This window comes from Orcinus orca, chromosome 6, assembly GCF_937001465.1.
Source record: "Orcinus orca chromosome 6, mOrcOrc1.1, whole genome shotgun sequence".
Lineage (NCBI taxonomy): Eukaryota > Metazoa > Chordata > Mammalia > Artiodactyla > Delphinidae > Orcinus > Orcinus orca.
In genome coordinates, this window is record NC_064564.1 from 108,844,561 (window position 1) to 108,859,290 (window position 14,730).

Genomic DNA, 14,730 nt, shown 5'->3' on the forward strand with positions numbered 1-14,730 from the left:
CTGTTTACAAGATGTCTCACACTGAGCTAGTTGCCTTACCTCCCTAAAACTTAGTTTCCTCACCCAGAAAAATGGAAAATATTTCTACTTGAGGAAACACTGTGAAGATTAAAAACAATTAAGTGAAATCATTTATATGAAAGTATCTAGTGTATACTCAGCTCTAGATAAGTAAGTTCCCCCTTTCCTCTTTTTGTACTTCTTTAGCCCCTGATGGTTCCCCAACATAGAGTTAAAGAAATGCTAACATCGCCAGGCTTCACCCCAATTAAGTAACTCTTACCAGCCATTTTTCTCACCTGTGATACCCAATCTGTCGTCTATGTCCCCACCGAATACACTCTGCTCAGGTATCCAAACTCCCAATCTGTGGAATATCTTTGAGCTCATATCTCATTGTCAAAATATGTCCCCTCAACCAAGCGCAATACTCCCCATCTGTCACCTCCCTCCAGAAAGCCTCTAGTCACTCAGCAGATTCCAGGAGAAAACCTGTAACATTCTGTAGATTCTCTTCTTTTGAAATTCGGTGCACACCCATCCTATACCCATATTATGTTTCCAGAAACCCTGTATAACCCTGGAAAATAAAGGAGAGGCTGTTCTTGGAACTCTGGCCCAGAAAAGGAGGCAGATGTCTCACAGGGTGCACTATACCTGGAGCTATGTAGCCAGGAGCAGCTGTGGCCCCAACAAAAGCTCCCCTTGTTAGAGTTCCTCTTCCTCTGCCCCGAACAGCTTGGACTGCTGCGGACACAGCTGTATTCACAACACCCTTTGCCTGTTAAAAATAACACATTTCATTACTGAGAGAAATAAGATCATCTCATCAACTTTGTAATGTATAACCTCTATGAGAAACTTGAGCCTGTACATGAGATTAGTCGTCTATGACCTTGAACCTTCAGTTTATAATCTGTAAAATGAAAATGACATCTATCTTACAGAGTTGTTCTGGAGAAGAGTTGGCACACAGAAGTATGCAAATAAATTCTTCCTTTCACTTGAGGGTTACCCAGAAAGAGTTCGTTTTCTGCACACAAATTTCAGCAGTCAAATTACATCCAAAGTCATTTTAGGCCTGACTAAAGCAATTACAGACACTTGATACCTAGGTTCAAAATTTACTGAATTCTCCCCCAGCAAACAAAAAAATAGCACAACAAACCACCTGGAGTTAGCTGTGAACCTGAATGGGGTTTTAAAAAAAAAAAAAAAAAAGGAACTAAGACAGGAAGACCAAAGGTGTGGATGCCAGTTCCTGATGTAAGTAACTGAGACCTCAGGAAGGTCATGCAATTCTGTGTGTATGTGTGTGTGTCTGTGTGTCTCTGTGTGTGTGTGTGAATCACCTCTGAAGTCTCTTCTTGCCCTAAAATGCTATGGGACTCTGGTAAAGTCACATAATCTCTATGGGAGTCTCCCCAATAATTGCAAAATGACAATTATGATACCCATTTTGTTTTCCTTACTTCAGAGTAGAAAGAGCAACTGAGAAAATAGATACAAAGCTCTGAAAAGTAGAACAGATAAGGACAAAGAGTAACGGTACACAGGGCTGCTAGAACATTCTTTTCCAAAACTGAAAATTTAAGAAATAAGAAAATATCTAGTTTTAAATTACATATTATATTTACTTTTTAATATAAACATGCTATAAAAACTCAAGCTCATAAAACTGCTAATACTCCCTGCTATAACCAAGCTGCAGGGAAGGAGGTGCAGAGCCTCAAAGGCATTGTACGATCAAGTCAACAGCATCTCAGACAGCTTAAATAGTCAGTGCATATACACATTTATCTCTCACTGAAAAAATCCTAGGATAGCCTCTGTAACTGGGTAGAAGACAGTTTCAAGGTCGAATGTATCGTGCACAGAGAACAGCCATTTTTTCCTTTTGGCTGAAAAAAATCCAACCAAAATAGACTGCTTCTTGGCTGTCAAGCACATTGAACACGTGAGTTCTATAGCTTTTAGTATGGAAAATTTCTAAAAATGAGTGAACTTCATGCGGGCATTTTTTTTTAAAACACAGCTTAGTCAAATGCAGTCAGAAAGTAGTAGTCTGGCAGCAGCAGAGTGACTCCACACAAAGCAAGCTCATGTCTCCTAGAACCAAACCTAACTACCTAGTAAGTATCTGCACATAGCACAGGCTTTTTTAAACACTAAAATTAACTGACCCATATACAAGATGTAATGCATGAGAAAAACACACCAAAACAAACAAGGTAACAATTATCCTTCCACTAATTTAGAACATATTCTAGGAAGATTTTAGAAAAAGAAAATCCACTTATCCTCTCTCTACATGTGTACCACTGCAATTTAAACGCTTTATTTGTATTTCATCTCAGTAAAAGTTCGTTTTCTTTGTTTATATTTTGAATTCTAGAATATAAGCAGTGTTTATTATAGTAAATACAAGAAGTTTAAATTAACACAAATTTCTAAGGTGGATATAATATACAATAGGAGCATGCCAATGGTCTTTGGAAGATGAAAAACCAGGTTTCAAAGGGAACCCTTACCATCAATTAGCTATGTTACTACAAGCGGTATCTTAATTTGCTCAAGCCTCATTTCCTCATCTATAAAATGAGCTATTCTAACCTCTTATAATGGACTTTGCATATGCATATTTAACACAGAATCTTAAATAATCTAAGCTTCCTTCTATTAGTCTAAACATTTTTACTTGACTTGTTCCTATCACATAATATATTCAGACATTATTATACCAGTATTCTCCACGAGGGAGAGAATGTGTCTTATAGTTAACGTATCTCCTTTTCCCTCACAATCGTGCACCTGGTATATGTCTAGAAAATATTTTTGAATACGTAAATGAATGGATAGAAGAATCTGTTATTCAAAAGCGTGCAATTAGGAGGCCATCTTTTCTTACTGCAACCCTTGTTACAATCCTGGGCCTTTAGCAGCTCTGACATTTCCAATGTCGGTAATGAACAGAAGCAACAAAGGGTCAAGTTCTACTGTGACGCCCTCAAAGGAAAACCCAAAATAAATAATGCAAAAGGACAAAACTGGAAAGGAAATGGAAGAGCACCTGCAGACTCTGATGAGAGTAAGCCCCAAATACTCTTGGCAGCTTCCCTAAACTAAACAAATGCTAGTATCTCATTAAAGTCCCAACCCTCCAACACTCTACCTCTTCAAGAATGACCTAAATCCCCCAAATAATGCTAATAGTCTCTATTTAATAATTTGCCTAAAAGACCACAGAACAGAGAACCACTAATCATATTTCTATTATTCATGATCAAACCCAAAGCAAGGGTTGCTAAATCCAAGAAAAAGAAGTAACTTTAGAAAAACCTGAAGTGCCACAAAGACAGGAAAGGAAATTTAATTCTGGTAATATCTTTCAAAGGTTTAATGCTTAACTCATACCTGAGGGATAATCTTCTTTTTCTTATTATTTGCTGCATTGGGTCCAGAAAACAGCTTCTCCAGGGCAGCTAAAGCTGCACTTGCCTTTGCCACTTTCTTATTTGGACCTGCACCTCTGAATTTCTGTCCATCTACTTCTACCTAAAATCAAGAACAACACTCTGCAATTATCCCATGCAATTCCTCTACGTAGTTTTAATTTAAATGTGTCACAACACAGAAAACACCAAAAGTCAAACAGCACCATGAGATTTGACTCAGTCTAAAGCTTTTTTATATATAAGCTGAGGATATCCTATGTCTTTGAGGGGAAAAATAAGGTTGGCTTGTATCTAGGTACACACCTCCATTACAAAGCGTTTGTCATGGCTTCCACCAGTCTCCGAGATGAGTTCATACTTAAGACCTCTTCTTTTTTCATTGAGCTCCATTACAGGATTTTTGCCACTTGCTGTGAGGATAGGGCCCTGAGTTCTTACCTAAAAGGAGGTTCAATCAAGTAAGATTTTAGAGTATTAGATTTCTTATTAATACAATTATACTACGTCTCCGTTGACAAAGAGGCTCAAGAATTGTACTTTAAAGCATTCAGGGGCTAGGATGCATGATCACTTCTGTATACAAATGGTAAAATATCTTTAAAGGTATAGAAATTCTACAAGCAGTAAACATCACAGTAAGTCATCTGGCCAGCCTGCCATGGAAGCAGGCTGTCTCAACAGATCAGTATTCAAGAGCAGTGTAGCCTTGCCATCACATGGCACTCCAGGGTCTGATCTGGGGTGTTCAAGATCTAAGAACAATACTCTAAATGACTGACAATGTAGGTAGAACGGTTGAGACTCACATGGCACCTGAGCATTCATTGTTTTTCATCTTTAGGATTAGGAAGAAATAACTCTCAATTTGGGAGACGGAAACAAAATGTGCCTACACACCTCTCAGTCTCTCTAAAGAGATTTAACGGCACCTAGAGTAAAAACAGTAGGCTACACACCATGAATTCTGAAATTTAAAAATAATAAAAGCAGTCATTCTCGGCCCTCAAGGAGCTAGAGTACAGAAGGAGGGATTGATCTAATCACTGTAAAACAATGTACATTATAGAGCCCATGTATATTATGGAAACATAGTACAAGGAATCATTTTCTAGGGCAAACAGGATAGTTTTCCTGGAAGTGACATGCAAACCTGACCTTAAAAGGTAGGTACCAGACCATGAGAAGAAGGAAACGAAGGAGAAGGGCATTCTGGACAGAAGAAACAGCCATGCAAAGGCCCAAGAAAAAGAAAGACCATTTGTTTGGGAAATGGCAAGAAGTTCCATTTGGCTGTATTAAGCGAGTGAGGAGAGGAAAGCAGAACCAGATTAGAAACACTCTTGATGGAGCCAAATCATAAAGGACTTCAAATGTCATGCAAATGAGCTTCGACTTTATCATGGACAATAGGGAGCCACTGAAAGACTTAAATCTGGGTAAATTCACGATTAGACTAGAAAACTGCTCTAGGAGTGGTGGAAAGAACTGACATAAGGATAAGACTAGAGGTGAGGAAGAGAAGTAATTCACGTAAGAGTGTGAAGGCTCAAACAGAGAGGCTAGCACCAAAAATAAAACCAACCACAAAACACCACAAAATTTTAGAAAGACCCAACGACTGAGCACTTTTTGAGGTTAGAGAGCATGTCTGTAATTCTATCCCAGTAATTGCTCAAGAAATGCTGAACAAAAATGAATTATTACATATAATAGGATTTTCATGTATGTAAACCTAATGGACAGCAAGATTCTCTTAACATACTCTACACTGATTTAATAAGTGGTTGATGCTATAAAAGTGAAACACTGGACAATTTTTAAAGACAATTTTAATAAACATTCCTGGGTCTTTTGCAATAAACCACTTCCTGAAGAGTTTTAAATAATCTACATCTTTTTAATTTCAAGGCAAATTTCTGGAGTCCATCTTTAAAAGGTAATGAGTAACTTCTGAAACTATGGTAATCACTCCCTGCTTTCCAAATCTGAAATCACTTTATAAAAATGAGTCAAGATAAAAATATTTGCGGTTCTAATCAATTATTACTATTTTAATGAAGAATAAGAGCTTTCTCCCCTCCCCATTACTAGATTATACAGAAGCAAAGCAGAGATGGATTCACAACCAGAACCTCCACATACTCTCGTAACTGCTATTAGTTTAGCCCACGCTGCTCTCTTAATTCCCTTTGAACTTAACAGTCTGTACCTCATAATTAATGCGCTCTTTCTCTCTTACTATTTACAACACTGCCAGCAAACCATCTTGGCCTGCCTGTGACAACCACTTATGAATGACTGGTCCTCTCTAAAGCCAGGGCCATGTCTTCTATCCTCCACAGCATCACATGAGGAGTCAGGCATGGCTTCCACAGGCCTCAGCCCCATCAGTCCCCACCATACAGGCCTACCTGGTACTTCTCAAACATTTACTTTCACAACTCCAGATATTATACCTTCTATTCCTTGGCCCAGAATGCCTTCTTTCCACCTCTTCCCCACATAGCAAAATCCTACTCATCATCTCAAACCAAGCTCACAGTTTACTCCCTTTGATTTTACATGTGTGTACATTTCATAATCACATCCTCCTTTGAGATTATACATTATTAAATTCATTTTGCAATCACGGTGCTTATCACATTACATTGTAATTATGAGCATATCTTTTGCCCTTCTATCCTGAGAACATCTTAAGGCTCTGGACACAATTTCTGCAGCATCTAGCAGTAAGCAGGTACTAAAAGGGGAAAAAATTATAGTCCACTAAGTCCTTGATAGATACTCATTCTTACAAATGACATTTTTTTAAATTTAATGTAAGCTCCTGCGGTTATTTAAAGCCAATTTTTCTTATGTAGAATGTAATAAGCAAGGGCCCCATGAATTCCCAAATAAGCCGTGTATACTCAGTACTTGGATTTTTGTCTCGTTCTATTATCTCTGACAATACGTCATAGGTCAGGACTTGCTCAAGAGTCTGAGGAACATACTAAATCAGACGCCCTCTTTAGGGCTGGACCAACTCAATGATGACCCCACTGACCCCCATAGCTTAGCACAAATTTCGAATAATTCTAAATTTCCCCATTAGATTTTTTTTTAAGTTTGCAAACATACATGCATACACATATTCATTCATTCATTCATTCGTTTATAGCACAGCAGCTTGTGGGATCTTAGTTCCCCGACCAGGGATGGAACCGGGGCCCCCTGCAGTGGAAGCATGGGGTCCTAACCACTGGACCGCCAGGGAAGTCCCTAGATCTTTTTGTTTTTCACTCTTCAGTTATTGTTGACATTCCTGATACATTATGATTGGATACATTATGACATTCCTGATACATTATGATTGAAATGCTGGAAGCAACTCCCATGGCCAGCAAAGGAGAAATGCTAGTTAAATTAGGATACATCCATGTGTTGTACAGTATACAGTTATGTTTACAGCGATTTTTAAAGTTAAGTGAAAAAACAAGATGTAAAACTATATGAAAATATGACCGCCTTCATAAAAAATACACATAGAAAAAAGGCTGGATATAAATAAAGCAAAATATTAATAATGACTGCCTCTGGAATACATACACTTGTATATGCTTTTGATTGTCTCATTTATACTTCTCCATACCTCTCAAATTTTTGACAATGAACATACATTACTTTTTTTCCAAGGAAAAAAATATATAAGTATACCTCTAAGGTACTGGAGGTTTCAGTTGTAGAATTTCCAGTATTATTGCTTGAGTTTGAAGACACTGTTTCATTTTTGCCTTCATTATCTGACTTTTCATCGGAACTCATACATTCAATATCTGCATCAAAGCCCGTTGGGTATCCCATTGCCTGCAGTACCTGTACAAATTACATTAAGATTCAGTTTTATTCAAATACCAGACACCACAGAGAACAGATGAAATATTGAGAACAACAGTTTCAAACCCACAACATTTGAAACGGTGAAACACCTTGCAGAAAGAGAAAGATGGTGCTAAATCTATAAATCCTCGGTTAAAAAAGTTTTACCTACCAGAGTGTCACCGTGGAAAATGGGGGAAACCTCCTCAGAGTATTTAGGTTTAAATAACGGAAAACAGAAATGCAAACCGGAGGCTACCCTGGGTTCATTTAATTTGGAGATGAGAAGTAGAGAAACAGAATAGCCAAGTTCAACCAGTGAGGTGAGGGGGAAAGTAAAATCGCACACTATGAAAAGTACACGAGGCTAGAAAGGAAAACACCTGATGTTCTAACTCTTTATTTCTCCTCTGGTCCTCAGTTTTCCAATTTGCAAAACAGGAAGACTGATTAATTGACCTCTAAGTTCTATGACTCAATCCAATAGGGGAAATTAGCACAGAAGGGAAATCAAGGAGTTTTCTTTACCTTGGAGCCAATATGTCTGTTAATTACAAAATTACATCTGAAGCTTTCTACTATCCATCCCTTTGGCTCTCCACTTAAAACCATAATCGAGACTTGAAAGAAAAGATTCAGCCTCTAGGTTTATTCTCTACCACTAAGTGAACCAGGAACAAGTTTAGGTTTGTATCTCCATCCCTGCCTCTCAAGGCCCGGTTACATTATGGCTTCCCCCAGTGTTCACTCTTCTTATATTTCTACTCATGCCTGGCATTTCTCATCTTTTTTAAAATACAGTTTTCAGAAGTGTGTGTGTGTGTGTGTGTGTGTGTGTGTGTGTGTGTGTGTGTGTGTGTGTGTGTGTGTGTGTGTGTGTGTGTGTGTGTTGTACACCTTTTAATATCTCCTTCCAGGTTAAACTGCTTTTTAGATGTTTGCAGAAGAATATGTGCACTAGCATTTTTATAAGCCTCTATCGAACTAGGTGCCTAAAAATCCCTATATTTGTTTTAGCTTTTGACTAATGTTTAAAGTTGCTGGAGTGTAAAAGCAACAGCATATTTCTTTATAATCCCAACTATACCCAATAGGTGTCTCAAAAAACTGTTATTGGCTGCCACACAAATGAGTAGCCAAACAGTCTAGCCTTTATAAACAATGGCATTCTGTACAAAGGATTCTGCCAATATAAATAAAATATTACTCTAAACAAAAAATGGGCAGAAGTAGACTTCTGTACCTAGAGAACTTGAAATTAATTCACCCAATTCATATGGAGAACCTGACATTCTGTTGAACGTTTCAAATCGTAAATAAATTCCTTATATTCATTGGGAGTAAGGCCAAGAATACTTCTGTAACATCGTAAGTTCTAAGAGTACTCAGGTAGGACTTCGCACTAAATACACTAACATCGTTTGCCTATACCCTTGTCAATATTTATAAAGAAAACACCTTCTCCACTGCCTGAGTCCTGCAAATATGCTCTCCCTAAGAAATCGCGTCTCAGAAGGAACAGTTATCGGTCTGGAGTTAACACCAGGCTAACACAGGCTGCAAGTCAAAAGCCAAGAGTCGCAAGGAGATTTGATTTGTTTACTCCAAAAAAAACTAAAGACACAGTTTCCCAATTTAATACAGACTGTTAAAAGTCTAATGTGAATTATTTAACACCACTTCTCTCTGCCCTTTCCACACATATCAGATTCATTTATTGTTTTTGTAGCAACATATTTCAATACATTTACAAATATTTTATATAACTGATGGATAATCTCAAAGGATATTAGAAGTGTACTTGCAATACAGCACAACTAACAAAAAAATTTCAAATTATTTTTCTATGAACATATTCTAAGATTATTAACTAACATATGCTACAGAAGTAAAAAGAAAAAAGTATGGAGTTTTTGGACCTATAGAACCAGTTTGTTTGGAATCAATATTAAGGCCATGATTCTTCCTGCAGCATGAAGAGGGGCCTATAAAATATGTCCCACCTCCTTTCATGCAAGATGCATCCTCCTATTAAGGACCATAACCCTCTATTTACTTTACCATGTTGCACCATGCAATGTTTCTGCCCACCTTCACCATTTGACTGTTGGTAAAAAAGGATATTTTACTCTTTTCCATTAAGTTTGAATCCTGTTTTATCTCTGATTATAATTAACACTTGTTTCTGCAAGGTTAGCAAAATGATGACAATTGATGAAGTTCTATAATGGGCACATGGATGTGTACTGCATTATTTTACTTCGTGTTTCAAAATTCTCATAATAAAAAGTTTAAAAAACATATATTAAGGCCAAAAAAACTGGTATACCAAAGAAAAGTGAGCTTCAAATGTCTGGCAAACAAATCAAGCCTAATAAACACATCAACTGAGCTGAAAAATCACAAAATGATTCTTGGAAACAAGGTGACTGGAAAATCCAGGGTAACCATGCCTGTTTTCTCCTGGAGAGGGGTTGAGACTGAGAAAGTTGATACCCTCAAAGACAAGGGGCCAAGAGTGAAAACATGCAGCACACCCTACCCCATGGCTCTCCACTCAGGAGAAAGTCATACTCGTGGCTTCCGCACAGTAGAGAGCCGATGGCTCCGGAACCTCTGCAGAGGGGCTTTACCCCTTGTCCCCTTCAGCCGATCTTTTCCCCACAATGATTAAGATTCTTTTCATGGAATATGGCTGATTATGTCCTTAAAGGTGTCCTTTGTGAGGGACAGTCAGGAAAAAGGACTAGAGGAGGAAAGGGAAGACTGGCCACTAATCTTCATCATTTTAGGGTACGTGCTGCTGGGCAGCCACACTCCTCCTTCTGTTCTTATGTCATAGACAGTGAATTGATATTGATATTTCAAAAGCTTTCTGGGTCAGATGCTAGAGAACTTAGATCCAAATTTGTGACTCATTCTCAGCATACTTTACAGCTAAGTTATTAAACTGTATTTTTAGCCTTATTCCTAAATTCACTTTTTCCCTCATTCTTAGTTTTCTTTCTCTGCCTCATTTTAAACTCATACTATTTCAACATACTTAAAAAGTACCCCTTTTGTAAACAACATAACATATTGTTCTATAATTTTACAGCTTAGTTATTATTTTTCTGCATTGTGCTTATTACTACCTGACAAATAATTGACCCATTTGTATATCCCGCTGTCTTTCTCCCCATTCTATCCTCACTAGAATGCAAGCTCCAGGAGGGCAAGGACTTTATTTTGATCACTGCTGTATCCTTAGCATCTAGGATAATGTTTGCATCTACATTAATAATACTTGCAAACTGGAATGACTATGAAAACAGACCAATTACATCTTATGTCATACTGTAACATAACAGAACTTTTCTTTAGTGAAAAGTAACCTTCCATCTACTTGATCTTTGACATTTTCGCATTTGTCTGCAAGAGGTCAAATGTAGTCATGGAGAGATTCCAATATTTAAGAATTTTCTATAAACCTATATGCATAATTGACTGGTTCAATCGTGGACCTTATTCTCTATGGAAATATTCTGAAATACAGAAAAGGCACCACATGCAAAAAAAAACACATTAAATTTATTTATGACAGAATCTGCAAACAGCAAAATATCCAATGATAGGGGAATGTTTAAACAAACAATAGTACATCTATATCATGTTAATCATACAGCCATTTAAAATTATTTATGAAGATTTTAATAACATAGAAAGACACTGATGACATGTGAAATGAAAAAAAAAAAAAATCAGAGCATAAAACTACATATACACTGTGAGCTCAACCTAAAAAAAAGAAACAGAAAAGGACTGCAAGTATATACTATATACAAATATTAATGAACTGCCTCAGAGATAAGCAACCAACAGTTTTTATTCTTTTACTTTTTTGTGTTTTGCAAATTTTATATGATCAACACATTTTATAACCAAAAAAAGAAGAGTTTTGTGATCCAGAGGTGACAAAAGACTGTATGTCACTGTCATTAAAATCTTGAAAAATTCTGTTAATTTACTATAGATAAACAAGCACCTTATTTACAACATAAAATAACAAAGCACTGTTGAGTAAAAGAAATACTGTACCTTCACTGCTACGTGAAGTTTTGCTGTTTTCTTGGATGGTCCTGAGGCTTCATATGTTGTACCATCCACATCTACAGACATTGTGAAGACTGGGGCATGGACAGGGCCAGACTGAGATAAGAGCTTATATTGAAGCCCAGGCCTGATCTGATTTAGCCTCATTAGTGCATTCATAAGGTCTATTGCTTTGCTATCCAGAACTGTAAGAGAAAGAGGAATAAGATCAGAAGTTAAACCATTTTGCTTTAATCTATGTTTCTGTAGGTTCCTAGTGACCACTATAAATTCAGATTTTAAAAAAGAATTTCAAAACGCACATATAAATTAACTTCACTTCGTAAGTAATTCTAAAACTACTGCTTAAATAATTATGGTAACATCATTGTAAAAGTAATATGCATTACCATAGCTATACATTAGTTTTAGTTTGTCAGTACATTTTAAGCAAATGATGCTTGGAAACAAAAGTTATTCAATCAGTTTCTTAAAACTCCAATTCAAATCAATCAAATCAATCACTTTTTAATTTTTATTTTCCTGAGACATAAATCCTTTCTAGTTAACATCTATAAGAATAAAGATTTTACACACTTTTCCTTAAGTTTCGTTTCATCTTCTTATTGGGATCTTTATCATCCCCTAATCCATCTTCAAATGGCCTCTTCAGAGCTGAAGACCCAGCACCTAAACAATTATAAGAGATTCATTATCAGTCAAAACAATGATTCTACTTACTCTACCAAATGTACCTAATATGTTCAGGAAGGAAAAATCTTAGGAATCACAAGGACCATAAGACCCTTTCACTGATAAATTAAATATTTATAATCTTGTAACAGCAAAAAGTTTTAAGTGAATCTTTATGAAACAATATTATCCCTTTTTATAAATATTTATTTTCCCATTTATTCACATATACACATACAAATATCTATGCATAATATTCACATCTGTATATGCATAAATAGAAAAAAGTCTGGAAAGAGATGTATCAAAATGTTAAAGGTGGTTATCTGTGGCAGTAAGATTTATTTTCACTTATGTCTCTTCAAATATTTCTATAAGTTCACATTTATTATACTATTAATTTTTAAAGTCCACATGTTAAATATTCTGCTTATGGAAATCTGATTATTTCTCATACTATGACATATTCTTCTGTCTGCCTGTTCAAATTTCTATTCAAGATTTTATTTACAGTTCATCTTCCCCATGAAGTTTTCTTCAGTTTCCCTCTCATCTCAACTTTTTAGAAGAGTTTCTATGGTATCAGAAATATAAAGTGTCATACGTAGTCTTGTGTCATTGCCTATTTCATATACAGAGACCTTGTGTTTCCTTAGTGTTCCATGAAGGTCAAAGATATTTTCTCCTTGTCTGTATCTTATAAACTATCTAACGTAAGACTCAGAAACAACATAATGGGTATGGAACAAAAACTAACTGAACTAATATTACTCAATTTCTTAGATAAAGCAGCTAGTTAATAATGCCGTCAAGACATAAGGCAGGAGCTTTGCTGTCCAAGATAAAAACAATCAGAGAAAAGCTCATCAACCTGTCCAAGTACTACTTTAAAGAACTCTGTGTTTTCAACGTAAAAGTTGGTTGTTGGGTTTTTCCTAAAGGAAAGTTATGCTCAAAAGATTCATGCCATAAGATTTCCAGATACTTCTTAGTGAAACCTTGTAATAACACTGAGATTAACTACATATTCTCTGATCATCAAGATTTATTGTCCCTTGGGGTAAACACTGACTTCAGCATTTGCTTGAGTCAATACTTACCACTCAGGTCAATCAATCTTGATGTGCTCTCTTCAACAGATGGCAATATCTGCTTATATGTGCTTAGTATTGTATTTCATTTGCATTACATAAAACTGTGAGTTTGCCAGTCTCCCAGAATGCAGTCTTTAAGAGATAAAGTTAAAAAGGAACAACATCTATTCAATCACTCTCCCACTCATTAAGTTACATTAAAAGCTGCTCCCTGATTGCCTGGAATTCACCAGCTGGCTTAGACGTATGGATCTATTCTCTAAATCCTCCAGCTACGTGAACAGTGGTGCATGGATTAAGCTTCATTCTACCATCCCTGCCCTTGGACAAGGGCTGTAAAATCTGGAGCTAATCATAATAGTAATGGGGGGGAGCAGCGGGGTGGGGGGGGATGGGCTTGTGTTACAAAAAGCAAGTTGTTTTCAACATCTACAGTATCTAGAAATAAGAAGTGACCATTTCAGAGGCAACAATTTTTAAAAACAATAGGTGAAGGCTTACCATATGCCTGGCACTGTTCTTAATACCTTATATGAATTAATTTATTTAAGCCTCACAAGCACCCTATGAAGCCTGTACTTTCATCATCCTCATTACAATTTTATTCATGTATTCATCCAGCAACAAATATTAATAGTTTTTCTATGTTCAGGACAATTTTAGGTGCTGGACATCTAACAGAGAACAAAACAACGTCCCTGTTCTTAAAGAGTTTGCATCTGGTGGTGGAGACTAAGCCCAACATGTCATATGGTCCCGAGCACAATGGAGAAAAATAAGAGGCTTACGGAGGAGGATGTGTTGCTATTTTTTTTACATGTGATGCCCGTCAGAAAGGTATCACTTATAGATAAGGTAGCTTTCTGATGAAGATCTAACGAAAGTAAAAGAGTAAGCTATTCAGCTATGTGGGGAAAGAGCCCCAGGAAGAGAGAACATCAAGTACAAAGGTCTTAAGGCAGGAACATGCTAAGAAACAGCATACAGGCCTGAGTGGTTCGAGTGGCATGACGAGGACAGGACAGGAGCAGAAGATGAGCAGCAGCAGGAGCTCTCAACCTTAGCTGCCACTAAGTCACCAGAGGAGCTTCTGCAAAATACACAAGTTCCACTTCTAGTACGAGAAAGTAAGTCAACTGAAATAGATGAGAGCAACCAGAAAAGATGGACCAAATGTCTGTTCCTGGGCAACAAAGAATTATAGAGTCAAGATCCGAGAGACAAAGGAAACCCTGCTCTGGGGGCCACACTTCCCCTGGGGGTATCTTGCACATCCAGAAGAAGCCACTAAGAACTGAACAGAGCACCTCAGGCACCCCAGGTCTCAGGGGTCAAAAACTGGACTTTACGGACCTCCAAAAGGGGAAGGCTTGGTGAATTCCCCACGCTGTGGGTTGGGCCTCTGCAATGCCACATGCTAGAAGTAAATGAAGTAGAAATAGTCTGGATCTCAGAAGGACTGAAGCCCACCTTCAAATCACCTTAATCCCTGATTGCATTAATATGATCCAGATTGCCAATTCCACTAGTCATCTCCCAGAAACAAATATAAATCCTCC

The 14,730-nt window shown here is 37.1% G+C and overlaps 1 protein-coding gene across 9 annotated transcripts in view; it reads right to left on the minus strand.

Moving 5' to 3' along the window:
• Window positions 1-14,730, minus strand: part of STRBP (spermatid perinuclear RNA binding protein) — a 139,569-nt gene that overhangs the window by 12,802 nt on the left and 112,037 nt on the right. For 8 of the 9 annotated variants that reach the window (XR_004483011.2, XR_004483012.2, XR_007478093.1 and 5 more), the window contains 6 exons: window positions 11,982-12,074; window positions 11,391-11,590; window positions 7,152-7,310; window positions 3,759-3,893; window positions 3,415-3,555; window positions 658-781 (listed from right to left, as the gene is read on the minus strand). Coding sequence is in view for 6 of the 9 variants with exons in the window: in XM_033427236.2 (XP_033283127.1) it covers window positions 658-781; window positions 3,415-3,555; window positions 3,759-3,893; window positions 7,152-7,310; window positions 11,391-11,590; window positions 11,982-12,074 (852 nt within the window). In the remaining 3 variants the exon portion in view is untranslated. The remainder of the gene's footprint in view (window positions 1-657; window positions 782-3,414; window positions 3,556-3,758; window positions 3,894-7,151; window positions 7,311-11,390; window positions 11,591-11,981; window positions 12,075-14,730) is intronic. The other variant, XM_033427237.2, reaches the window with a different exon arrangement.